General features: G+C 43.8%; 1 protein-coding gene across 1 annotated transcript; it reads left to right on the forward strand.

Annotated features, from left to right (window-relative positions):
• The first annotated feature begins 1320 nt into the window (after positions 1-1320).
• On the forward strand, positions 1321-27020 carry LOC139382832 (gap junction delta-2 protein-like). Its single transcript, XM_071127066.1, has 2 exons — positions 1321-1419; positions 26177-27020. Exons 1-2 carry the CDS (start codon positions 1349-1351, stop codon positions 27018-27020), a joined length of 915 nt encoding a protein of 304 aa, XP_070983167.1. The 5' UTR covers positions 1321-1348.
• The last annotated feature ends 223 nt before the right edge of the window (positions 27021-27243 follow it).

Consider the following 27243-nt stretch of genomic DNA (forward strand, 5'->3'; position numbering starts at 1 on the left):
AAAATGGAGGGATGGATGAAAGGCAAGGCTGGAAGAGAGTGATAATGGAAAATGGTTTGTGTGTCGGTTGTGTTGTATTTGGAGTGGAACAGTGAGAGATGAGAGATGAGAAAGGAGGGGATAAACAGAGCAATGGAGGGAGGGAGGAGCAGAGCGATGATTCCTCTCTAATCCTCTGGACACGCGCGAACCGGGTGGCTGCAGACAGACCGAGAGTGTAAGAGAGTGAGAGGGAGTGGGCAGGTGGAGACGGAGAGAGTGTGAAGTCAAACTGTGAGAGGAGCAAGATGAAGGCAGAGGGAGGGAGGAGGAGAAGAAGAGCTATTATTCCTCTAGCACGCTGAGAGAAACCAGTGGGGAGCGTTCCTTACGAGCAGAAGCGAAGCAGCTATTCACTCTCTGCCAGAGTGAGAGAGGGGGAGAGCGAGCGATAAACGAGAGAGAGAGAGGTACACTACTCCACTGACAGTGTGAACAGAACGATGAGAGAGGGAGGGTGAAGCAGAAAACTAGACAATGTGGAGGGAGAGCGGTAGGTAGCAGCTTGTTCGGGAGAGGTGGAGAGAGAGGCAGAGAAGCACAAGACTAGCCACAGGGCAGGAGAGAGAGAGGACGGAGGAGAGACAGTGGAGGGAGGGAAGAGGAGGATGAGGGAGGAGTGGAGCGAGAAGACAGACGCTGATCTTTAACTGTTGAGAACAATGTGCGAGCGTGTGAGCGTGAAGTGTGCTTGTGGGACTGGGTGCGATGGATCACTGTTCCTGCACACTGTAAGTCTCAGTGCATGGCAGGGCGTTTAGAGTGTGTGAGTCTGGTTTCATTGTGTTTTACCAGACACAGCACAGTGGCTGAGGGATTACGACAGCTGGGGAGAGAGTGTGAGGCTCTTCTATGTGTGTTGTGGTAGCGAGCAGGTGTGTGTGTGTGTGTGAAAGCAGCTGGAGACAGAGATAGGTAGAAAGGCCAGGTACACCTAGAGGGCAGGATCGCAGAGAGAGAGAACCCACGTGAGGGCAGAACTAGTGAAAACAGGGACACCAACTCTGCCACCAGATACAGTGCTTGTACGTGCACGCGCGTCTGCACAGGCGGCACACAGAGAAGCACCGTTCCAGTCATCTCAGGTCATCGCGGTGGGGGTGGAGCCAGGGTCCATTGATATCCACCAGGCAGCCATGGGGGCCCAGTGAGCTGTAGTAGAGGACGCCCTCTGCCCCCAGTCCCACCCAGGAGCAGCACTCTCGCTTCCCCTCCGGTGGGTAGACGAAGGTGAGCCTAGGGCACCTCGAAGCCCCGAAGGAGGGCCTACAGCGGGTTTCCTGTACCCAGAGGAGGAACCACGGCCATCATGGGGGAGTGGACCATCCTGGAGCGCCTTCTGGAGGCTGCCGTCCAGCAGCATTCCACCATGATCGGAAGGTAAGCAGCATACTGATATCTAGAGCAGAGGTATTCAAATCTGAGCCTGCAGGTCCAGAGTACTGCCGGTTGGGTTCTACCTGATAATGAATTGCACCCTGGTGTCCCAGGTCATTATCAGTCCCTGGTTAGAGGGAAATATTGAAAATCAGTAGTGGAACTGGCTTCAAAGTCCAGATTTTAAATGACCTGATCTAGAGGTTAAATTACATTACATTCAAAAGCTTTAATGTCATTTTCACGTTGTCTTTGGATTCCATTCCGAAGGCTCAATCGCAAACACAATGGCCATAACATTAAAATTATACAAAAATAAAAATAAGAACTTACATGACCATTTTAAAAGGGCAGATTGTTAATAAATGTCTCTGGTGTTGGCTGCAAAGGGCACTCTATCCTCCATCAGTTTTGATGGGGATGATTAGAATATACTGTAGGCTAGGTATTGGATAGGGGGCTTATTGCAAGGATATTCTCTTCTGCATGGTCAGTTTGAGGCTCTCAATGAACCTTCCCCTCTGTGTGTCATCTCTATGTGTTGCAAATATGGTCTGATTGAGTCTGTGGCTTCCCGTCCAAAGTGGCTGATCAGAAGCTGAGAGGCTTTGTTTTAATCCTGTGGACAAAGTGATGGGATGTATGATGGAGGGAGGGGAGAATGGATGTGGGAGAATGGGGAGAGGAGAGATGCCATTGGTCCAAGGGGCTTCAGCTGTCAGAGTTTGAAACAGCACGAGGAGGCAGAGACCTCATTTGACTTTCGCCCAGTCCATTCCTGTCACTTTCTCCTCTCACTCTCTATTTCTCTCTCTCTCTCTCTCTCTCCCTTGCACTCTCACACCCTCTCACACTTTCTCTTTCTCTCTTACTCTGAGTGTCATGTCCTAAGTGCAGAAGGCATCAGAGAGCGTGTTTTCTCAGAGCTGCATGCAGCAGAAAGTGGTCTCATTTGCTATGGTGTCTTCTGGGAAGTCTCTACAGAAGGCTGTGGGGTTGGTTGTGTCCTCATTATGGGCAGTGTGGTCACTGGTCCTCCATGACATCTGCATAACGATAAATGAATGCTCCAAGACTGCAGTGGAAAGTGTGCTCATTTGGCTTTGTGTGCGCCCCAAATGGCTCCCTATTCCCTACACACTGACTATACCAAACATTAAGAACACCTTCCTAATATTGAGTGGCACCCACCCCTTTTGTCCTCTGAACAGCCTCAATTCGTTAGGGCATGGACTCTACAAGGTGTCGAAAGCATTCCACAGGGATGCTTGCCCATGTTGATTACACAGTTGTGTCAAGACCATTCTTGATACACACGGAAAACTGTTGAGCGTGGAAAAACCCAGCAGCGTTGCAGTTCTTGACACAAACCACAGCGCCTGGCACCTACTACCATACCCCATTCAAAGGCACTTCAATCTTTTGTCTTGCCCATTCACCCTCTGAATGGCACACATACACAATCCATGTCTCAATTTTCTCAAAGCTTAAAAATCCTTCTTTAACCTGTCTCCTTCCCTTCATCTACACTGATTGAAGTGGATTTAACAAGTGACATAAATAAGGGATCATAGCTTTCACCTGGATTCAGCTAGGCCAGTTTATGTAATGGAAAGAGCAGGTGTTCATAATGTTTTGTATACTCAGTGTATAGTGCACTACGTATGACGATGGTCATAAGTAATGTAGTATACTATCAAGTGAATAGGGTGTATTTTGGGATGTACATTTTGTTACTCACTAAAGAGAAACCTCATTCATATCTGAGCTTTTGAGTTATTATTTTATTATATTACATATACACTACCGTTCAAAAGTTTGGGGTCACTTAGAAATGTCCTTGTTTTTGATAGAAAAGCACATTTTTTGTCCATTAAAATAACATCAAATTGATCAGAAATACAGTGTAGACATTGTTAATGTTGTAAATTACTTTTGTAGCTGTAAATGGCAGATTTTTTAATGGAATATCTACAAAGGCGTACAGAGGCCCATTATCAGCAACCATCACTCCTGTGTTCCAACGGTACATTGTGTTAGCTAATCCAAGTTTATCATTTTAAAAGGCCAATTGATCATTAGAAAAATATTTTGCAATTATGTTAGCACAACTGAAAACTGTTGTCCTGATTAAAAAAGCAATAAAACTGACCTTCTTTAGACAAGTTGAGTATCTGGAGCTTCACTGTTGATGTTGAGACTGGTGTTTTTTTTCCGGGTACTATTTAATGAAGCTGCCAGTTGAGGACTTGTGAGGCGTCTGTTTCTCAAACTAGACACTCTAATGTACTTGTCTTCTTGCTCAGTTGTGCACCGGGGCCTCCCACTCCCCTTTCTATTCTGGTTAGAGCCAGTTTGCGCTGTTCTGTAAAGGGAGTACTACACAGCGTCCCACGAGATCGTCATTTTCTTGGCAATTTCTCGCAAGGAATAGCCTTAATTTCTCAGAACAATAATAAACTGACGAGTTTCAGAAGAAAGTTATTTGTTTCTTGCCATTTTGAGCCTGTAATCGGACCCACAAATGCTGATGCTTCAGATACTCAACTAGTCTAAAGGCTAGTTTTATTGCTTCTTTAAGCAGAACAACAGTTTTCAGCTGTGCTAACATAATTGCAAAAGGGTTTGCTAATGATCAATTAGCCTTTTAAAACGATAAACTTGGATTAGCTAACACAACGTGCCATTGGATCACAGGAGTGATGGTTGCTGATAATGGGCCTCTATTAATATTCAATAAAAAAAATCAGCCGTTTCCAGCTACAATAGTCATTTACAACATTAACAATGTCTACACTGTATTTCTAATCAATTTGAGGTTATTTTAACGAACACAAAATGTGCTTTTCCTTCAAAAACGATGACATTTCTAAGTGACCCCAAACTTTTGAACGGTAGTGTATGTTTTTAATTATATCACAAATGAATTGTAAGGTTCTTATGTCATTGGTTGTCCTAATGCAGTGGAGGCTTAAAAGTGCAACTGCAGCACAGCGAAGTACAAAAGAGCTGTCACTGTCAGTCATTGTTGATGTTTTCTCATCACAAAATCATGTCTTGCCAAATCTACTGTAAGCCTAGAGAGATACATAATACATAATACAGTACTGGGCCCTATAGCTAGTTGTCCATAATTTGTCATACAAGAGTAGATACTTTGAGTGTATACATTACATGATCAACTATTCAGCACATTCATTATAGGGTGACACATTATTTGAAGGGTACCTACATAACGACTTCATAACACATTCGTAACACTATCATAATCAGTGTGTCCATCGCTAGGTCTATATGAATGTTCCTCCAGAACTAGCGCTATAGAATTACAGTATATTATGCATAGTACCAAATCTGCCTGACCCCTGGCTTCCACAGATCTGTGCTTCCATTAGGAGACAGACCAGTCAACCTGTATCCGGTAGCAGTAGTGGTGCTATGAAGGATCACACCTCCCCTACTCATTCATGATCCACACTGATCATCTGAATTAGTCACCAACGCTAGAAGGAGTGAGAGCAAAGTGATATTCACACTCTGACAGAGGCAGGCGTCATCGCGTCAGTCTGCAGAGGCTGGTTACAGTCATAGAAATGTAATTACTAGAATGGTAATCCGATATTCAAGTAATGTTCTGATTTACCCATTCTAGTGTCTTGTAGTAATTATATTTCTATGGTTACAGTATCAGTGTAAGAACTGTCCTCTCTCTCTCTCTGACAATGGTGTGAAAGGGTAAGATGGTAATATAAACATAAGCAAGAGGAGTATTAGAGTTTGAGTTAAAGCAGCTGTTTTGTAGCTGACTCATTTTGTCATGTTTGCTTTTCATCCACTGTTACACTCTTAGAAAAAAAAGGTGCTATCTAGAACCTAAAAGAGTTCATTGCCTGTCCCCATAGGAAAAACCTTTGAAGAACCCTTTTGGGTAGGGTTCTACCTAGAACCAAAAAGGGTTCTCCTATAGGAACAAATGAAGAACCCTTTGGAACCCTTTTTTCTAAGATTGTACTGTAAGTAGCTGGCATGTTATCTGGCAATTGCCTTCACTATTGTTCAGCCGCGGTAGACAGTGATGCCTCTCCATGACATGACATCTGACCTTGGCATCATTGCTGTTTAGAAACATTGTGTAAACTGGAAATTCCCCTGAGCACAAGTCCCTGATTGGTCCTTATACTGTGGTTTGGGGCACCTCATTGGTCACTGTCTGAAGATGCGAGGGAATAAGGAAGGAAGCATCATGGCTCCCTTATTCCCCCTGGTGATGCCACTGTGCATTCCCTCAGGACAATACGAAAACAAACTGGCTGCTTTTCAACATGAATCACATTAATTGCATTATCATTAACACACGCAGGAGAGATGCCACATTCCTTTCCCAAGACAGTGTGTGTGTGTATGCGTATGATTTATCAGACGTCGTCCACTTGGAAATAAAATTCCTGGCTGAGCTCAGATAGTAGCTTCCTTCCATTGATAGGCAGGCTGGAGAGGGAGAGAGCATGACTTAACACTGGCCACATACCAGGGTTCCTATTGAACCAACCTTTGATCGACACTGATGCCCATTGTTGGAAGGAAGAGCCTCAAAACAGGCAGAGATCATTATGATTTGGCTATAACCCAGCTTCATGACTGATGAGCGCTATGGACAGTTGGTGGGAAAACATTGTAGACAGCAACAGACAAAGGGAGTAGGAGTTGGTAAAACCTCTTGTTTTGAATTAGATACAATTTGATTAACTTATTATTTTGAGTTGGGTTAGACTTAGATAAAGGAGTAGGTAATGGAACATGTGAGGGAACCCATGCGAGGGAACCCATGCGAGGGAACCCATGCGAGGGAACCCACGCTCCAGTCAGGTTAAACCTTAAATATTTTAACCTGATGGATTTGTTGTAGTTACTTACTAATCATAGTTGCGCTGAAGCAACCAGCCCAAACGATGGCTTCCAGAAACAGGGTCTACCATACTTACCATACGGTGCCTTGCGAAAGTACTCACCCCCTTGGCATTTTTCCTTTTCTTACAACCTGGTATTAAAATGGATTTTGGGGGGGTTGTATCATTTGATTTACACAACATGCCTACCACTTTGAAGATGCAAAATATTTTTTATTGTGAAAGAAACAAGAAATAAGACAAAAAAACAGAACTTGAGCGTGCATAACTATTCACCCCCCCAAAGTCAATCCATAAAGCCCAGCTCGGTGGAGAGTACAGCTTAAAGTGGTCCTATGGCCAGATACTCCAATCTCCGCTGGGGAGCTTTGCAGCTCCTTCAGGGTTATCTTTGGTCTCTTTGTTGCCTCTCTGATTAATGCTCTCCCTGCCTCGTTCGTGAGTTTTGGTGGGCAGCCCTCTCTTGGCAAGTTTGTTTTTTAATAATGGATTTAATAGTGCTCTGTGGGATGTTCAAAGTTTCAGATATTTTTTTATAACCCAACCCTGATCTGTACTTCTCCACAACTTTGTCCCTGACCTGTTTGGAGAGCTCCTTGGTCTTCATGGTGCTGCTTGCTTGGTGGTGTCCCTTGCTTTATGGTGTTACAGACTCTGGGGTCTTTCAGAACAGGTGTATATATACTGAGATCATGTGACAGATCATGTGACACTTAGATTGCACACAGGTGGACTTTATTTAACTAATTATGTGACTTCTGAAGGTAATTGGTTGCACCAGATCTTATTTAGGGGCTTCATAGCAAATACACTGCTCGAAAAAATAAAGGGAACAATAAAATAACACATCCTAGATCTGAATGAATGAAATATTCTTATTAAATACTTTTTTTCTTGGCCTCCCGGGTGGCGCAGTGGTTAAGGGCGCTGTACTGCAGCGCCAGCTGTGCCATCAGAGACTCTGGGTTCGCGCCCAGGCTCTGTCGTAACCGGCCGCGTCCGTGGGGCGACGCACAATTGGCCCAGCGTCGTTTGGGAGGGCTTGGCCAGTAGGGATGTCCTTGTCTCATCGCGCACCAGCGACTCCTGCGGCGGGCCGGGCGCAGTGCGCGCTAACCAAGGTTGCCAGGTGCATGGTGTTTCCTCCGACACATTGGGGCGGCTGGCTTCCGGGTTGGATGCGCGCTGTGTTAAGAAGCAGTGCGGCTTGGTTGGGTTGTGTATCGGAGGACGCATGACTTTCAACCTTCGTCTCTCCCGAGCCCGTACGGGAGTTGTAGCGATGAGACAAGATAGTAGCTACTAAAAATAATTGGATACCACAAAAAAGGGGTAAAAATTCAACAACAAAATAACATAGTTGAATGTGCTGACAACAAAATCACACAAAAATTATCAATGGAAATAAAATGTAGAGGATTTGGAGTCACACTCAAAATGGAAAACCACACTACAGGCTGATCCAACTTTGATGTAATGTCCTTAAAACAAGTCAAAATGAGGCTCAGTAGTGTGTGTGGCCTCCACGTGCCTGTATGACCTCCCTACAACGCCTGGGCATTGGCGGATGGTCTCCTGAGGGATCTCCTCCCAGACCTGGACTAAAGCATCCGCCAATTCCTGGACAGTCTGTGGTGCAACGTGGCATTGGTGGATGGAGCGAGACATGATGTCCCAGATGTGCTCAATTGGATTCAGGTCTGGGGAACGGGCGGGCCAGTCCATAGCATCAATGCCTTCCTCTTGCAGGAACTGCTGACACACTCCAGCCACATGAGGTCTAGCATTGTCTTGCATTAGGAGGAACCCAGGGCCAACCGCACCAGCATATGGTCTCACAAGGGGTCTGAGGATCTCATCTCGGTACCTAATGGCAGTCAGGCTACCTCTGGCGAGCACATGGAGGGCTGTGCGGCCCCCCAAAGAAATGCCACCCCACACCATGACTGACCCACCGCCAAACCGGTCATGCTGGAGGATGTTGCAGGCAGCAGAACGTTCTCCATGGCGTCTCCAGACTCTGTCACGTCTGTCACATGTGCTCAGTGTGAACCTGCTTTCATCTGTGAAGAGCACAGGGCGCCGGTGGCGAATTTGCCAATCTTGGTGTTCTTGGTGTGCAAATGCCAAACGTCCTGCACGGTGTTGGGCGGTAAGCACAACCCCCACCTGTGGACGTCGGGCCCTCATACCACCCTCATGGAGTCTGTTTCTGACCGTTTGAGCAGACACATGCACATTTGTGGCCTGCTGGAGGTAATTTTGCAGGGCTCTGGCAGTGCTCCTCCTTGCACAAAAGGGGGAGGTAGCGGTCCTGCTGCTGGGTTGTTGCCCTCCTACGGCCTCCTCCACGTCTCCTGATGTACTGGCCTGTCTCCTGGTAGCGCCTCCATGCTCTGGACACTACGCTGACAGACACAGCAAACCTTCTTGCCACAGCTCGCATTGATGTGCCATCCTGGATGAGCTGCACTACCTGAGCCACTTGTGTGGGTTGTAGACTCCGTCCCATGCTACCACTAGAGTGAAAGCACCGCCAGCATTCAAAAGTGACCAAAACATCAGCCAGGAAGCATAGGAACTGAGAAGTGGTCTGTGGTCACCACCTGCAGAACCACTCCTTTATTGGGGGTGTCTTGCTAATTGCCTATAATTTCCACCTGTTGTCTATTCCATTTGCACAACAGCATGTAAAATGTATTGTCAATCAGTGTTGCTTCCTAAGTGGACAGTTTGAGTGTTCCCTTTATTTTTTTGAGCAGTGTACATAGCACGCACCACTTTTCTGTTTTTTATCTTTTATCATGAAACAAGGTATTTTTTTCATTTCACTTCACCAATTTGGACTATTTTGTGTATGTCCATTATATGAAATTCAAATAAAAATCCATTTAAATTACAGGTTGTAATGCAACAAAATAGGAAAAACACCAAGGGGGATGAACACTTTTGCAAAGCACTGTTGGTAGAGGAGCAAGCCTACATGGCATGGCATACCCTGTACCTTGCCTCAGGGTAATGTCATAGCGGAGACCCACACAGGTCTATTTATTACCGTCCTCATTTCAGATACATTGGCCCCTAGTGTTTACAGTCGCTTATTCCCCGTACAGCATGGGTAGGCAACTAGATCGGAGCGAATGGTAGGAGGGCTGGAAAATAATTATAATTTGTACACTATATATATATGTGTGTCTCTTTTTTTTATTAGTGGGAATACTTGGGAACAGACTTCCTAAATTACATATTGTTTTCAGCTGAATTCCTGGTCTTTTTTTTAACCAAAAACTACACTGAACAAAAATATAAATGGAACATGCAACAGTTTAAAAGATTTTACAGTTCATTTTACTGAGTTACAGTTCATATAGAAAATCAATCTTTTGAAATAAATTCATTAGGACCTAATCTATAGATTTCACATTGACTGGGAATACAGATATGCATATTGGTCACAGATACCTTAAAAAAAAGATAGGGGCGTGGATCAGAAAACCAGTCAGTATCTGGTGTGACCACCATTTGCCTCATGCAGCAACGACACATCTTCTTCGCATAGAGTTGATCAGGCTGTTGATTGTGGCCTGTGGAATGTTGTCCCACTCCTCTTCAATGTCTGTGCAAAGTTGCTGGATATTGGCGGGAACTAGAACACGCCGTCTTACACGTTGATCCAGAGCATCCCAAACATGCTCAATGGGTGACATGTCTGGAAGAACTGGGACATTTTCAGCTTCCAGGAATTGTGTACAGATCCTTGTGACATGGGGCCATGCATCATCCTGAAACATGAGGCGATGGCGGCGGATGAATGGCCCGACAGACAATGGGTCTCAGAATCTCGTCAGGGTATCAAATTGCCATCAATAAAATGCAACTGGAAAGGTTCAGAACTTTTGTGAAACATCACAGCACAGTTGAAAAATATATGGCAAATAGAAATCAAAACTGGATGGTGTTCAGAGATAGATGGGAGGGGTTGAGTGGAGATGAAGGGTGGGACTAAAAACAACAAGTTAACTAATGTAAAATATACTGGGTCCGTAAAATGTATAGAGGTTCAGAATTTTTGTGAAACGGCACAGTCAAAAATATATGCCAGCTAGAAAGCAAAACGGGATGGTCTTCAGCGATAGATGGGAGGGGATGAGGGTCTTCAGCGATAGATGGGAGGGGATGAGGGTCTTCAGCGATAGATGGGAGGGGATGAGGGTAGCTGAAGGTTGGGATGAAAAAAGAAGAGAAAAAGCTGGAAGTAGAAGCCCAAGTATTGTTGCCCGTTAGTTTACTCCAATTAGGGGACGGGTGGTACAGTTAGGGGAACATAATAAAGGAAAATATATTTTAAAAATATACAGTGGCAAGGAAAAGTATGTGAACCCTTTGGAATCACCTGGATTTCTGCATAAATTAGTCATACAATTTGATCTGATCTTCATCTAAGTCACAACAATAGACAAACACAGTGTGCTTCAAATAATAACACACACATTATTGTATTTGTCTTGTCTATATTAAATACATAATTTAAACATTCACAGTGTAGGTTGGAAAAAGTGTGACCTCCTAGGCTAATGACTTCTCCAAAAGCTAATTAGAGTCAGGTGTCAGCTAACCTGGAGTCCAATCAATGAGAAGAGATTGGAGATGTTGGTTAGAGCTGCCCTGCCCTATAAAAAACACTCACAGAATTTGAGTTTTCTATTCACAAAAAGCATTGTCTGATGTGAACCATGCCTCAAACAAAATTAAGATTAAGAATTGTTGACTTGCATAAAGCTGGAAAGGGTTACAAAAGTATCTCTAAAAGCCTTGATGTTCATCAGTCCATGGTAAGACAAATTGTTTATAAATGGAGAAAGTTCAGCACTGTTGCTACTCTCTAGGAGGGGCCGTCCTGCAAAGATGACTGCAAGAGCACAGCGCAGAATGCTCAATGAGGTTAAGAAGAATCCTAGAGTGTCAGCTAAAGACTTACAGAAATCTCTGGAACATGCTAACATCTCTGTTGATGAGTACCATATACGTAAAACACTAACCAGGAATGGTGTTCATGGGAGGACACCATGGAAGAAACCACTGCTGTCCAATTAAAACATTGTTGCACGTCTGAAGTTTGCAAAAGAGCTCTTAGATGTTCCACAGCGCTTCTGGCAAAATATTCTGTGGACAGATTAAACTACAGTTGAGTTGTTTGGAAGGAACACACAACACTATGTGTGGGGGAAAAAAAGGCACAGCACACCAACATCAAAACCTCATCCCAACTGTAAAGTATGGTGGAGGGAGCATCATGGTTTGGGGCTGCCTCAGGGCCTGGACAGCTTGCTATCATCGACGGAAAAAGGAATTCCCAAGTTGATCAAGACATTTTGCAGGAGAATGTAAGGCTATCTGTCTGCCAATTGACGCTCAACAGACGTTTAGTGATGCAACAGGACAACGACCCAAAACACAGAAGTAAATCAACAACAGAAGAAAAATAAGCCTTCTGGAGTGGCCCAGTCAGAGTCCTGACCTCAACCCGATTGAGATGCTGTGGCCTGCCCTCCAGAGAGCAGTTCACACCAGATATCCCAAGAAAATGGCTGATCTGAAACTGTTTTGTAAATAGGAATGGTCCAAAATTCCTCCTGACCTTTGTGCAGGTCTGATCCACAACTACAGTAACGTTTGGTTGAGTTTATTGCTGCCAAAGGAGGGTCAACCAGATATTATATCCAAGGGTTCAAATACTTTTCCCACCCTGCATTGTGATTGTTTACACGGTGTGTTCAATAACCTGAAAACGTATAATTGTTTGTGTTATTAGTTTAAGCAGACTGTGTTTGTCTATTGTTGTGACCTAGATGACGATCAGAGCGAATTTTATGAACAATTTATGCAGAAATCCAGGTAATTCCAAAGGGTGCATATACTTATTCTTGCCACTGTGTGTGTGTGTGTGTATATATATATAATATATATATAATATATATATATATAATATATATAATATATATATAATATAATATATATAATATAATATATATATATATATATATATATATATATATATATATATATATAATATATATATTAGTTCCAGTCAAAATTTTGGACACACCTACTCATTCAAGGGTTTTGATTTATTTTTACAATTTTCTACATTGAAGAATAATAGTGAAGACATCAAAACTATGAAATAACACATGGAATCATGTAGTAACCAAAAAAGTGTTGAACAAATCAAAATATATTTTATATTTGAGATTCTTCAAAGTAGCCATGATATTCCTTGATAATAGCGTTGTGACAACTTTGAAGAATCTAAAATATATTTTGATTTGTTTAACACTTTGTGGTTACTACATGATTCCATATATGTTATTTCATAGTGTTGATGTCTTCACTATTATTGTATATATATATATATATATATATATATTCAGTTTTTCCACATTTTGTTACGTTACAGCCTTATTTTAAAATGGTTTAATTCTATTTTTCCCTCATCAATCTATACACACAACCCATAATGACAAAGCCGAAAACAGGTTTTTAGAAAGGTTTGCAAATGAATACCATTTTTTTTAAACTATGAAATACCTTATTTACATAAGTATTCAGACCCTTTGCTATGAGACTAGAAATTGAGCTCAGGTGCATCCTGTTTCCATTGATCATCCACGAGATATTTCTATAACTTGATTGGAGTCCACCTGTGGTAAATTCAATTGAATGGATATGATTTGGAAAGGCACACACCTGTCTATATAAGGTCCCATGTTTGACAGTGCATGTTAGAGAAAAAACCAAGCCATGAGGTTGAAGGAATTATCCGTAGAGTTCCGAAACAGGATTGTATCGAGGCACATTTTTTTTATTTAACTAGGCAAGTCAGTTAAGAACAAATCCTTATTTACAATGACGGCCTACCCCGGCCAAACCCTAACCCAGACGACGCTGGGCCAATTGTGCACCACCCAATCACGGCCGGTTGTGATACAGCCTGTAATCGAACCAGGGTCGGGAGTGACCCCTCTAGCACTGAGATGCAGTGCCTTAGACGGCTGCGCCACTCGGGATCCCAGATCTTGGGAAGGATACAAAAAAAGTTTTGCAGCATTGACGGCCCCCAAGAACACAGTGGCCTCCATCATTCTTAAATGGAAAAACTTTGGAACCACCAAGACTCTTCCTAGAGCTGTCTGCACAGCTAAACTCCAGAGTTCCTCTGTGGAGATGGGAGAACCTTCCAGAGGGACTACCATTTCTGCAGCACTCCACCAATCAGGCCTTTATGGTAGAGTGGCCAGATGGAAGCCACTCTTCAGTAAAAGGTACATGACAGCCTACTTGGTTTGCCAAAAAGCACCTAAAGGACTTTCAGACCATGAGAAACAAGATTCTCTGGTCTGATGAAACCACAATTGAACTCTTTGGCCTGAATGCCAAGTGTCACATCTGAAGGAAACCTGGCACCATTCCTACGGTGAAGCATGGTGGTGGCAGCATCATGCTGTGGGGATGTTGTTCAGTGGCAGGGACTGGGATACTAGTCAGGATCAAGGGAACAATGAACGGACCAAAGTACAGAAAGATCCTAGATGAAAACTTGCTCCAGAGTGCTCAGGACCTCAGGGTTCACCTTCCAACAGGACAACGACCCTAAGCACACAGCCAAGACAATGCTGGAGTGGCTTCGGGACAAGTCTCTGAATGTCCTTGAGTGGCCCAGCCAGAGCCGGACTTAAATGCAATCGAACTTCTCTGGAGAGACCTGAAAATACAGTTGAAGTCGGAAGTTAACATACACCTTAGTCAAATACATTTAAACTCAGTTTTTCACAATTCCTGACATTTAATCCTAGAGGGATCCCTCTCTTAGGTCAGTTAGGATCCCCACTTTATTTTAAGAATGTGAAATGTCAGAATAATAGTTTAGTCATTTATTTCAGCTTTTTTTTCATTCATCACATTCCCAGTGGGTCAAAAGTTTACATGCTACCAAAATTGTTTAACTTGGGTCAAACGTTTCGGGTAGCCTTCCACAAGCTTCCCACAATAAGTTGGGTGAATTTTGGCCCATTCCTCCTGACAGAGCTTGTGTAACTGAGTCAGGTTTGTAGGCCTCCTTGCTCGCACATACTTTTTCAGTTCTGCCCACAAATGTTCTATAAGGATTGAGGTCAGGGCTTTGTGATGGCCACTCCAATACCTTGACTTTGTTGTCCTTGGGCCATTTTGCCACAACTTTGGAAGTATGCTTGGGGTCATTGTCCATTTGGAAGACCCATTTGCGACCAAGCTTTAACTAACTGATGTCTTGAGATGTTGCTTCAATATATCCACATAATCTTTTATCCTCATGTTGCCATCTATTTTGTGAAGTGTACCAGTCCCTCCTGCAGCAAAGCACCCCCACAACATGATGCTGCCACCTCCGTGGTTCAAGGTTGGGATGGTGTTCTTCAGCTTGCAATCCTCCCCCTTTTTCCTCCAAACATAACAATGGTCATGATGGCCAAACAGTTCTATTTTTGTTTCATCAGACCAGAGGACATTTCTCCAAAAAGTAAGATCTTTGTCCCCATGTGCAGTTTCAAATTGTAGTCTGTCTTTTTTATGGCGGTTTTGGAGCAGTGGCTTCTTCCTTGCTGAGCGGCCTTTCAGGTTATGTCGATATTGGACTCGTTTTACTGTGGATTTAGTTACTTTTGTACCAGTTTCCTCCAGCATCTTCACAAGGTCCTGTTGTTCTGGGATTGATTTGTACTTTTTGCACCAAAGTACGTTCATCTCTAGGAGACAGAATGCGTCTCCTTCCTGAGCGGTATGACGGCTTGCTCCCAAGGATGAACCAGACTGAATTATTTTGATTTTTCCATGATGTCAAGCAAAGAGGCACTGAGTTTGAAGGTAGGCCTTGAAATACATCCACAGGTACACCTCCAATTGGCTCAAATTATGTCAATTAGAAGCTTCTAAAGCCATGATAATTTTCTGGAATATTCCAAGCTGTTTAAAGGCACAGTCAACTTAGTGTATGTAAACTTCTGATCCACTGGAATTGTGATACAGTGAATGATAAGTGAGATAATCTGTCTGTAAACAATTGTTGGGAAAATTACTTGTGTCATGCACAAAGTGGATGTCCTAACCGACTTGCCAAAACTATAGTTTGTTAACAAGAAATTTGTGGAGTTGTTGAAAAAAAGAGTTTTAATTATTCCAAGTGTATGTAAACTTCTGACTTCAACTGTAGCTGTGCAGCGATGCTCCCCATCCAACCTGACAGAGCTTGAGAGGATCTGCAGAGAAGAATGGGAGAAACTCCCCAAATACAGGTGTGCCAGGCTTGTAGAGTCATACCCAAGAAGACTTGAGGCTGTAATCGCTGCCAAAGGTGCTTCAACAATGTACTGAGTAAAGGGTCTGAATACTTATGTAAATGTGATATTTCAGATTCAGAGTTTATATACATTTGCAAAAATGTAAAAAAAAAATAAACAAAACTGTTTTTGCTTTGTCATTCTGGGGTATTGTGTGTAGAAACTATTTAATCCGTTTTAGAATAAGGCTGTAACAAAACACAATTTGGAAAAAGTCAAGCGGTCTGAATATGTTTCCAAATGTACTGTATATATATTTACAAAAAAATGCATATGGGGGATTGGAAATGATGCAGACAATTACTTTGATGGAAACTACAATCTATCTGCAATATTAAAGCTGATTGTGTTCGTAGCTTATGCCTTCCCATATCATAAGCCCACCACCACAATGGGGCACTCTGTTCACAATGTCTGCCATCTGCCCAGTGCAGTTGAAACCGGGATTCATCTGTGAAGAGCCAATTTCTTCAGCGTGCCAGTAGCTGTCAAAGTTGAGCATTGGCCCACCAAAGTCGGTTACGGCAATGAGCATGCAGATGAGCTTCCCTGAGACTGTTTCTGACAGTTTGTGTGGAAATTCTTTGGTTGTGCAAACCCACAGTTTCATCCGCTGTCCGGGTGGCTGGTCTCAGACGATCCTGCAGGTGAAGAACCCGGATGTGGAAGTCCTGGGCTAGGTTACACCTAGTCTGCGGTTGTGAGACCAGTTGGATGTTCTACCAAAATCTCTAAAACAACATTGGAGGTGGCTTATGGTAGAGAAATTAACATTTAATTCAATGGCATCAGCTCTGGTGGACATTCCTGCAGTCAGCATGCCAATTGCATGCTCCCTCAACTTGAGACATCTGTATTATTGTGTTGTGTGACAGAACTTCACATTTTAGAGTGGTCTATTACTATCCCCAGCACAAGGTGTAATAATCATGCTGTTTAATTAGCTTCTTAATATGCCACACCTGTCAGGTGGAGAAATGCTCACTAACAATAACTTAAACAAATTTGTGCACAAAATTTGAGAGAAATAAGCTTTTTTTGTACGGAAAAGTTTTGGGATCTTTTACTTCAGCTCATGAAACTTGGGACCAACACTTTACATGTTGCGTTTATATTTTTGTTCAGTATAAAATCCACCCCCCCCAAAAAACGTTGGGGCACCAACCTTTTAATGTTGTTCGGTTTTGGTTTCGCGGGACACCTGTTACTGACCCCTGCCCTACAACCAATAAATGTGTCTATCAACATGCACCACAGCGTATAAAAATGTGTACAAATGCAAATCAAATAAAATTTAAAAAATCCAATCAAATCCAATCAAAAAATCAAATCAAAAATCCAATCAAATCCAATCAAAAAATCAAATCAAATCAAATCAAAAAATCAAATCAAATCAAATCAAAAATCCAATCAAATCCAATCAAAAAATCAAATCAAATCAAATCAAAAAATCAAATCAAATCAAATCAAAAATCCAATCAAATCCAATCAAAAAATCAAATCAAATCAAAAAATCAAATCCAATCAAAAAATCAAATCAAATCAAAAATCGAATCAAATCAAATCATATATATTCTCATTTCCCTTATTCTCCTCTCCACTGGATGTTTCTTTCTTGATTTGTCCATTTTTCTGTTCTCATTCCATATCTCCCACCCATCTCTCTTATCACCCTTTCCTCCCACAACCCATTCCTCCTCTCTCACCGTTTCTTATTTTCTATCCATTATTCCAATTACTCATCCTTCCAATCCTTTAACGCTAAGCTCCCTGTCATCACTGTTAAAGTCATACAGATAAACCCTTGTCTTTTGTGTATGGGTGTATGGATGAGTGTTTGGATAAACCGTGTCACTTTGAAAAAGCCGGAAGATATCCTATACACAGCTGTTACATTCAGAGACTTCTGAGTGATTTTCTCTCAATGGGGTTTTATCTGACTGGATTAATCCAGGTGTGACGGCTCCACTCGACTATTTACTGTACTCCAAACAGCTGGGTAAACAATCAACAGATGATTAGGAATCCTAAGAGAGGGGGGGGGGTTAGAGAAAAAGAGTGGAGGAGAGGTCAGTGACTCTGGCTGTTGAAGGGCTGTTAATGAGGGTTCAGTCCATGAGTCAGCGCTTATGACTTCCAGGGGTTATAAATGACCGTAAGACTGGCCTTAAATGACCGTAAGACTCACAGGGAGAGAATAGAATAGACAGTGTCCCAGACCACACTTAGGCCACTCTTAATTATTATCTTATTAACTCATGTCAACAACTCAAACAGTCATGGAGCCATAGATTCAGAGAGAGACATACCATGGTTTGTCAGAGATTAAGTAAAGGCCTCATTGTTTAAGCCTCACACTAGTGTTGGGCTTTCCACAACAGAACAGTGAGTTTTCTTTATCTTACTTAGCAAGAAGCATATGAAAGGTTGTATCAGTTTGTTAGGAGCATTTTCCCTTTGTTCTAAGCATCCATGAGTGTCTGTGGGTATTGATTTGCACCTGGTGCAGATCATATCTTTCCCATACATCTCTGACACATTGTCTTATACTGCCTCTCAATGTTTTTATATTTTAATAAGGTCTAACTCTCTCTCTCACTCTCTCTCTCTCGTTCCCTGAACAGATAGAACTAGAAGGCCTTGAGAGGGAGGGAGGGAGGGAGGGCGGAACTGAGACACAATCTGCATCTTATCATTCTGCTGCAATGTTTGGGCTATAGGCATGATGAGGGCATGGGGAGATATAGCATTTGTGTGTGTGTGTGTGTGAGTGTGTTTGTCCACTGTGTCCAACGTTGTCCCTCAGGGCTGACAGCAGCAGCTGCTGTGTGTGGTTGAGTCAAAGTGATAGAAGCTGATGAGAGAGCCAGACAGCTCACACACACACACACACACACACACACACACACACACACACACTTATTCACGCACACAGACACCAGTGAAACACCTTACACAGACCAATAAAGAACAGATGCCACGCTCCCTCCAACACAGATAGACAAACATAAACAGACACTTGTGAAACAGATCCTCATTTGACTCACAAGTTCGCCCCCCAACACACACACACACACACACACACACACACACACACACACACACACACACACACACACACACACACACACACACACAGTCATACAGCCAGATGGCCGGCCAAACATACAAACACAAGCGTAAGCAAATTGCAGTGCGGATGCTATATTTACTCTTACACTCTCAGGCAAATATTTACACTGCCAAAACTGAGTAAGCCACACACTGTTAGCAGCCAAATATGAATAACCACATGCTAAATGTGACAATGACTTCACACTCCACCTAACACGTTATCAAATTCACTTATCTTCCCATTAACTATTCAGCTTCACCATGCTGCAGAGAGAGAGGTCATTTGACTGGCAAGAATATACTGAATTGATTTCCACTCTTTCCAAGTAAATTGTGTTACAAACGTTTGGGACATGTATTACACACACACACACACACACACACACACACACACACACACACACACACACACACACACACACACACACACACACACACACACACACACACACACACACACACACACAGGGAGAGAGCAGTGGTTCATGTGTCTGATCTCCTTAGGCCTCAGATGGGAGCATCACACTTTTTGTCATCACACCTTTTGTGTGTGTGTTTGTGTGCGTGATTAAGTGTGTGCGTGTGCGACTGAGCTGTCTGGCTCACTCACACAGGCCTGACAACTGCTGCTGTCAGCCCTGAGGGACAACGTTGGACACAGTGGACAAACACACACACACTAATGCCATATCTCCCCATGCCCTCATCATGCCTATAGCCCAAACATTGCAGCAGAATGATAAGATGCAGGTTGTGTCTCAGTTCCGCCCTCCCTCTCAAGGCCTTCTAGTTCTATCTGTTCAGGGAACGAGAGAGAGGGAGAGAAAGGAGGTGGAGAGAGAGGAGAGAGAGAGGAGGTGGAGAGATAGGAGACATACAGAGAGAGAGAGAGAGAGGAGGTGGAGAGAGAGACCAATGCCATATCTGCCCTCATCATGCCTATAGCCCAAACATTGCAGCAGAATGATAAGATGCAGGTTGCCTCAGTTCCGACCTCCCTCTCAAGGCCTTCTAGTTCTATCTGTTCAGGGAACGAGAGAGAGTTAGGCCTTATTAAAATAGATAAACATTGAGAGGCAGTATAAGACAATGTGTCAGAGATGTATGGGAAAGATATGATCTGCACCAGGTGCAAATCAATACCCACAGACACTTCACCCATCTTACTCTCACAGATAGAGCGAGAGCGCTGGTGCCTTTGTACAATCAGTGGATCTCATTATGAGTCTATGGAAGCTTAGAACAAAGGGAAAATGCTCCTAACAAACTGATACAACCTTTCATATGCTTCTTGCTAAGTAAGATAAAGAAAACTCACTGTTCTGTTGTGGAAAGCCCAACACTAGTGTGAGGCCTAAACAATGAGGCCTTTACTTAATCTCTGACAAACCATGGTATGTCTCTCTCTGAATCTATGGCTCCATGACTGTTTGAGTTGTTGACATGAGTTAATAAGATAATAATTAAGAGTGGCCTAAGAGTGGTCTGGGACACTGTCTATTCTATTCTCTCCCTGTGAGTCTTACGGTCATTTAAGGTCAGTCTTACGGTCATTTATAACCCCTGGAAGTCATAAGCGCTGACTCATGGACTGAACCCTCATTAACAGCCCTTCAACAGCCAGAGTCACTGACCTCTCCTCCACTCTTTTTCTCTTTCCCTCTCTCTCCCCCATCGATAAACAGGTAAACACACAAGCATTAAAATGCACAACCTTCACCCAAAATGTAGACGTTCATCACAGTGAAATGCACAACTAGCAATTTGTTATTTTTTACATTGATTCACTAACTGTACACATCAATCTTGGTGTGACATGTCTCGTGAATCATAATGTCTGGGGTTCTTGCATACTTCTCTGTACTGTATATGTTTAGAATATATGAATAATACTTCTCTGTACTGTACATGTTTAGAATATATGAATAATACTTCTCTGTACTGTACATGTTTAGAATATATGAATAATACTTCTCTGTACTGTACATGTTTAGAATATATGAATAATACTTCTCTGTACTGTACATGTTTAGAATATATGAATAATACTTCTCTGTACTGTACATGTTTAGAATATATTTAGGAGCGATAGAGGAGTGTGTGCTAACCATGTGTGGCTGGGAGTCAGTGGAGAATGCTTCCAGCATGTGTGACTGAGAGTGATTTGGGTTTTGGCGTTGGCATGGGCCACACTGGATTGTCCAAAACAGCAGATTAAATGTGGATTATAGCCGTGCTCCCACCCCGGTCGCTGACTGTTGCTCTCTTCCCAGCTCACACCTCATGACCTTCCCAAACCCAGCACTCTACTCTGATGGCTGTGTTGCCATGACAATATCAGCACTATAGCACACCTATACTGTTCCCAGTTGATTACTGTGGAGTGGAGGTCTCTGGGACTCTGTAAAGGACTGGCGTGAGACTGTGAGTGTACTTGGAGCTACTCGTGTGGTAAATATGGATTAATCACGGCTGTGCTGTGTATAATTCAATCATCAGTACAAAATGCAGCTCCAGTCACTCTAGTGCCCTTGTGTGTGTCCATCGAGAGAGGACACCACTGTGCCATGACCCCAGTCTGTCTCTCAGTACTGATCAGCTGCACAGGGATAGTGTGTTTGTTTTCAGGCCAGTAGTAGGACCTAATGAGAAGTAGATAGTGGGTACTGTCTCGCGTCAGAGGTCTACAAATGAGATTTACATCCATACGGCATAGACTTTAGACCTATATAGACACACAAAAAACACAGACACGGATCATTACCTTCTACCCATCTACACACACATACAATATTGGCTCTATATCTGTCACACCAAACCACACAAAAACCCACACCCAGTGACACACACACACACACACACACACACACACACACACACACACGCACACTTAGCACTGAGCAGTGTGTACTGGCTCTGCCACGGAGGGTGTGTTCCGGTCTTGAGGGCTATCCTGGACCTCCTCCATCTCTGTCACATTCCAGTCGGTGACAGAAGGAGCAGAGGGGAGCCGCTTCCCTGCCAACAGAGTGCCATCCACACTCACACACACGCAAACACACACAACCCAACAGACACACCCAAGTAAACAGATACGCAAAGACACTCACACACACAGCTGTTGTCGAGCATTAGAAAGCTGATTGTGTCTGTAATGTCTGACATTCCTGTGTTCTTCCCGTGCTCTCTAAGGTGGGTGGATTTGTAATGGACAGCCCAGTAATAATTATATCAGACTATTTGCATCATGTATTTTGTGTGTATGCTTGACTGGGTATGTGGCTGTGTATTAATATAGGTGTGTCTGTGCTGATGGTGATGTTTTATATACAGTACGTGTGTAAGCATGTGTGTACGATTTCATACACTGTATGTGTGTATATGTATGGACGTGTGTGTGTGTGGGGATGTGTGTGTGTGTGGGGGGGGGGGGGGGGACGTGTGTGTGTGTCTGTGTGTGTGTGGGGGGGGGGGGGGGACGTGTGTGAGCAGCTGAGGAAATAGGCTACATTCTCTGGGGAGAGTCGATACAGTATTGGCTAAACGGACAAGATTCTGATCTCACCTGAAGCAAGACGTACTGTAGCTGTGGGCTAGGTGCCAAATGGCCTGCTGTCAAGTCAACCAGGTCCTATTGATGCTCAACCTTGTTAGCCTGACACAAGACAGACATGAGGAAGCCAGGGAAATACTTTATAGAGAGAGTTAAAGGGATGAGACCAGGTAAAGCAGCAGCAGAAGCCCAGACAACGGGGGAAAGACGGATCCCTTTAAGAGGATTACACAGCAGTATCACATGGGGAACGCTTAAATCATAGGGCAAACAAGCCAGCTTTGACTCTTCACAGCTTCTTTTGTATGGATCACTTTTTCAGCCATCACCTACTGAAAAGGACTTGAATACTTTCTAATAACATGACCTAGCCAATTGATTTATTTAACCTTTATTTAACTAGGCAAGTCAGTTAAGAACAAATTCTTATTTACAATGACGGCCTACCCCGGCCAAACCCAGACGACGCTGGGCCAATTGTGCGCCGCCCTATGGGACTCTCAATCACGGCCGGATGTGATACAGCCTGGATTCAAACCAGGGCCTGTAGTAACACCTCTTGCACTGAGATGCAGTGCCTTAGACCGCTGCGCCACTCGGGAGCCTATGCATTGGGCAAGACAGATGGAACACATACACTTCTCTAGTGTCTTTTTATATTAGTATATATCGGTCGTGTTCGTGGTTATCAATACGATTCCATCACAGATCAACCATGTCTGCACCATTCTACACAACAGGTTGTGAGAGATGTTCTCTCCTGGGTGTGGAATGATTGTTTTCTGGCTTCCATCCACAGATGAGAGAAGACAGTTTCAGTTTGATTTGGTAGTATTGTTATTGCTGGTGGTTTTTTTCTCTCAGCTTGCTGGGTAGTTAAGTTGCCTTTCTTCACTTTAGCTGGTCCTCGGCTCGAATCAGAGCTTATGAGCACCTCTCATTTTTCTTCCCATCGTCTGTTGCCATGGTAACTGGCAGAGGAAGTTGGGTGCGAGGCGAGAGAGGAGGGGAGGGAGGGGGTTTGTGGGTAAAGGCACCAGGGAGCCCCCCCTCCTTCCTCTCGTACCCACTTTCCTCAATCAACATATTATCTCCAGGGGTTACTTAAAGAAACACTGTTGAATCGGTAAGTCACACTTAGGGAAGAGCGACATTCATGACCGTACGGTATAACAGGGGCTGTTCTTCTTCCATAACAACGATGGTACAGCGGCATCACTTCAAATGGCATCTCTGTATTTCTTTTTTAGCAGACAAACAATACAAGCTGCTCAGTGGTTTGTGCGCGGACGGTTGTGACAACGCTTCACTCCGAAAAAGAATGTATAATTCCACATGTTGGTGCACACTGTTAGTTACGGATCACTGCAGATACAAATAAACCTCCCCCTGGCTTTTGTCCTCAAATTTGAGAGAGAAACCATGATCAAATTAAAAGAAGCAGTTTGGGTTCTGGGCATAATGTTTTGAAGTAATCACTGGGGATTGGATGAAAACACAGACAGGGTGTTCATTTAACGACAAACAAATACAGGCTGTTGAGGGGGAGGGCCGGAGGACTACTCAGATCGTTTTGGACGTTTTTGCAAGATTCACAAAGGAGATTTCCTTTTAATGTTAAACAGGGTCTGCCGACAATGGTAGCAAAAATGGTTCCCAAAAAAAAGAGAAATAGTCTCTATTTGGAGCTGATTCTGTTGTAGTGCCAGGCAGAGAGGGGGAGGGAAAGAGAGAAGGGGGGTAGGAGGGAGTGAGATGGTAGGAGCAGGAGCACAGAAAGACAGGGAGAAAAGACAGAAAGAGAGATAGTGAAGGGAAAAGAGGAGAAGAAGCAGGTGGGGGTTATGGGCATAGATAATCTAAAGCTATTCGATGGCATTAAACAAACTACTAGGCCTAATGCAAGAATCCTCCATTGGCCCTGGTGCAGATTAAGGTTGTGGGGTTGCCTGTGGAAGCCGTTATATAATTCATTCTCCCTGATGAGATTTTGTTCTCTCATGGCATTTTTTTTTATTCAAGGAAATCTCTAGCTCCTGCATTTTTTGTGTGACTTTTAATCTCTGTCTGTAACTAATTTGACAGTAACTTGATGTTTTTCCTCTGTACCTAATAATACTTTTTCACATCCTGTGACTGATACAGTGCGCTAGCTGGCACAATGCTCTAGAACTGCTACAGTGAAAACTCAGCCCTAAACTGGCGCCAAGGGGAAAAGCATTTCATTTTGTCTCCACTGCGTTTCCATCCGGCACATCAGATTACAGGTGGGCGGATTGGGAGCATGTCTTCTTTAAATAGTAACAATCATTTATTTCCAGGCATATATTTTTTTTTTACCTCTGTAGTCTCTGTCTATGATGAGAGGTAAGGCCTACATGTGAGTAGCGGCTGACTTTGGGTCAGATGCAATATGCCCCTTGAAACCACAGCTGTGGCATGTGCAGGCCAGTAAACCGCTCCGATTGGTAGGTTACCAATTCACCCACATCAGCAGAACCACATCCAACTATTTGGCAACTAAGGTGACAATCCCACTTTGTTCTATTGTCGTCATCACTTCATAAAAGTTATCACAATATTGTTAATGAGTTCCAGGACCAATGGATTGGTATTGTCAGACGCAGGTGGGTAAATCTGTGCCCGCGGAGTAAAAATGATCATTTATAATACAGGTTCAATTCAAGTGTGAATTGCTCTGAACTCTTTTCGAGAGCTGCAGGCTACGCCACACAAAAGGCTTGCGTTAAAAATGCCTTCTGTGTTTGTATGAAAAATGAATGAGAAGAGAGTTTTGAGTGAGAGTGTCTGAGTTCCATTGACAGTGGAAAAGGAGGGTGCCTCTGAAGCCCACTCGCATAATGAAATCGTAGCCCTACGCTATACAAAAGCAGCGTGCACGCTTGTATACATACGTCTCAACATGTCACATTAAAGCACACCACCGAAAAATCACAGTGAATTGCTTCACACCCCCACTACCACAGTAATCTCTCTCTCCCCCCTCTGTCACACGCACAGAAATAGCATGTAAACCGCAGACGAGGTGCATAGTGTCATCGGTTGCTAAGGGGAAAGGAAAAATGGGAAGACAGAGATTGTGTGTTACAAAATTAATTACAGCAAGATCCACTTTAGCAGGGACTGGGATGAGGGTTACGTGTTAAAGGAGCCTGACGCTAAAATTAGACCATGAAACAGAGAGATGTGTCATGTCCCTGTTTTAAATGACTGGAAGTAGCACGGAAAAAATATTCACGTAATAATTGTTATTTCTCTAATATACGTAAAGTGCAGTCGGAAAGTATGCAGACACCTTGACTTTTTCCACATTTTGTTACTTTACAGCCTTATTCTAAAATTGATTAAAGAATTGTTGTTCTACATGAATCTACCTGTTTTTTCTTTGTCTTTATGGGGTACAGTGTGTAGATTGATGAGGACAAAAAAAAACAGATTTAATCCAATTTAGAATAAGGCTGTAACGTAACAAAATGTGGGAAGAGTAAACAGGGCTGAATACTTTCTGAATGCTCTGTAGATATTGTGCTCAGCAGATGAATGTGCTCCAGATGAATCCCTTGTTCTACCTCATCTAAAGGAACAGTGACATCCTTACCTATCACTCACTACTCATAATTCCCACAACTCCACATCTCTTATTCAAGTTCTCTCTCTCTCTCTTGCTCCTGCTGTGCCCAAAGCTACTTCAGTCTCTTTAATCCAATATGTTTTATTGGTCTTCTACTATCCTTTCTCTCTTCACCACTCCCTCCAGTTGTTAACTGTGTCTCTCTGCCTCTTTCATACAGGATTCTTCTGACTGTGGTGGTGATCTTTCGGATCCTGATCGTGGCCATCGTTGGCGAGACGGTGTACGAGGACGAGCAGACCATGTTCATCTGCAACACCCTGCAGCCGGGCTGCAACCAGGCCTGCTACGACAAGGCCTTCCCCATCTCCCACATCCGCTACTGGGTCTTCCAGATCATTCTGGTGTGTACGCCCAGCCTGTGCTTCATCACCTACTCTGTGCACCAGTCGGCCAAGCAGCGTGACAGACGCTACTCCTTCCTCTACCCGCTGCTGGAGCGTTCGGATTACGGGCAAAGTGGCACCAGGAAGCTTCGTAACATCAACGGCATCCTGGTGCACCACGGCGACGGTGGCGGGAAGGACGAGCATGACTGCATGGAGGTCAAGGAGATCCCCAATGTGCCGCGGGGGCTCACACATGGCAAGAAGTCCAAGCAGCGCCAGCAGGAGGGCATCTCACGCTTCTACATTATCCAGGTGGTGTTCCGTAATGCACTGGAGATCGGCTTTCTAGTGGGACAGTACTTCCTATACGGCTTCAGCGTGCCGGGCATCTTCGAGTGCGACCGCTACCCCTGCGTGAAGGAAGTGGAGTGCTACGTGTCGCGGCCCACCGAGAAGACGGTCTTCCTGGTCTTCATGTTCGCCGTGAGCGGCATCTGCGTGCTGCTCAACCTGGCAGAGCTCAACCACCTGGGCTGGAAGAAGATCAAAGCAGCCATCCGGGGCGTGCAGGCCCGCCGCAAGTCCATCTGCGAGATCCGCAAGAAGGACATGACCCACATGTCGCAGCCCCCCAACATGGGCAGGACCCAGTCCAGCGAATCCGCCTACGTCTGATGGAGACAGGGCTAAATGCTGGGTAAGTGAGGGGGCAGGGTAGGGAACGAGTGGGGCGACCACTCCATTCCTCTCTCTCTTTTTGCAGTTGTAATGGAAGGAGGAGGAGGGGGACGTGAAAAAAAGCTGCCAAGGAATATTTGCTGTATTTTTGATGTGTTGGGTGTTCTTGTCACCTTGTCATGTGATCTTGTTTTATTGGAACGTTCCCAAAGTGCTGTAG

The sequence above is a fragment of the Oncorhynchus clarkii genome, chromosome 24 (genome assembly GCF_045791955.1).
Source record: "Oncorhynchus clarkii lewisi isolate Uvic-CL-2024 chromosome 24, UVic_Ocla_1.0, whole genome shotgun sequence".
NCBI classification, from domain to species: Eukaryota; Metazoa; Chordata; class Actinopteri; order Salmoniformes; family Salmonidae; genus Oncorhynchus; species Oncorhynchus clarkii.

Bases quoted from the DNA above. Each gene is read 5' to 3' on its own strand.
- LOC139382832 (XM_071127066.1), top strand. From the start codon at position 1,349: ATGGGGGAGTGGACCATCCTGGAGCGCCTTCTGGAGGCTGCCGTCCAG. The intron at 1,420-26,176 runs GTAAGCAGCATA...TCTTTCATACAG, and splicing joins CATTCCACCATGATCGGAAG to GATTCTTCTGACTGTGGTGG.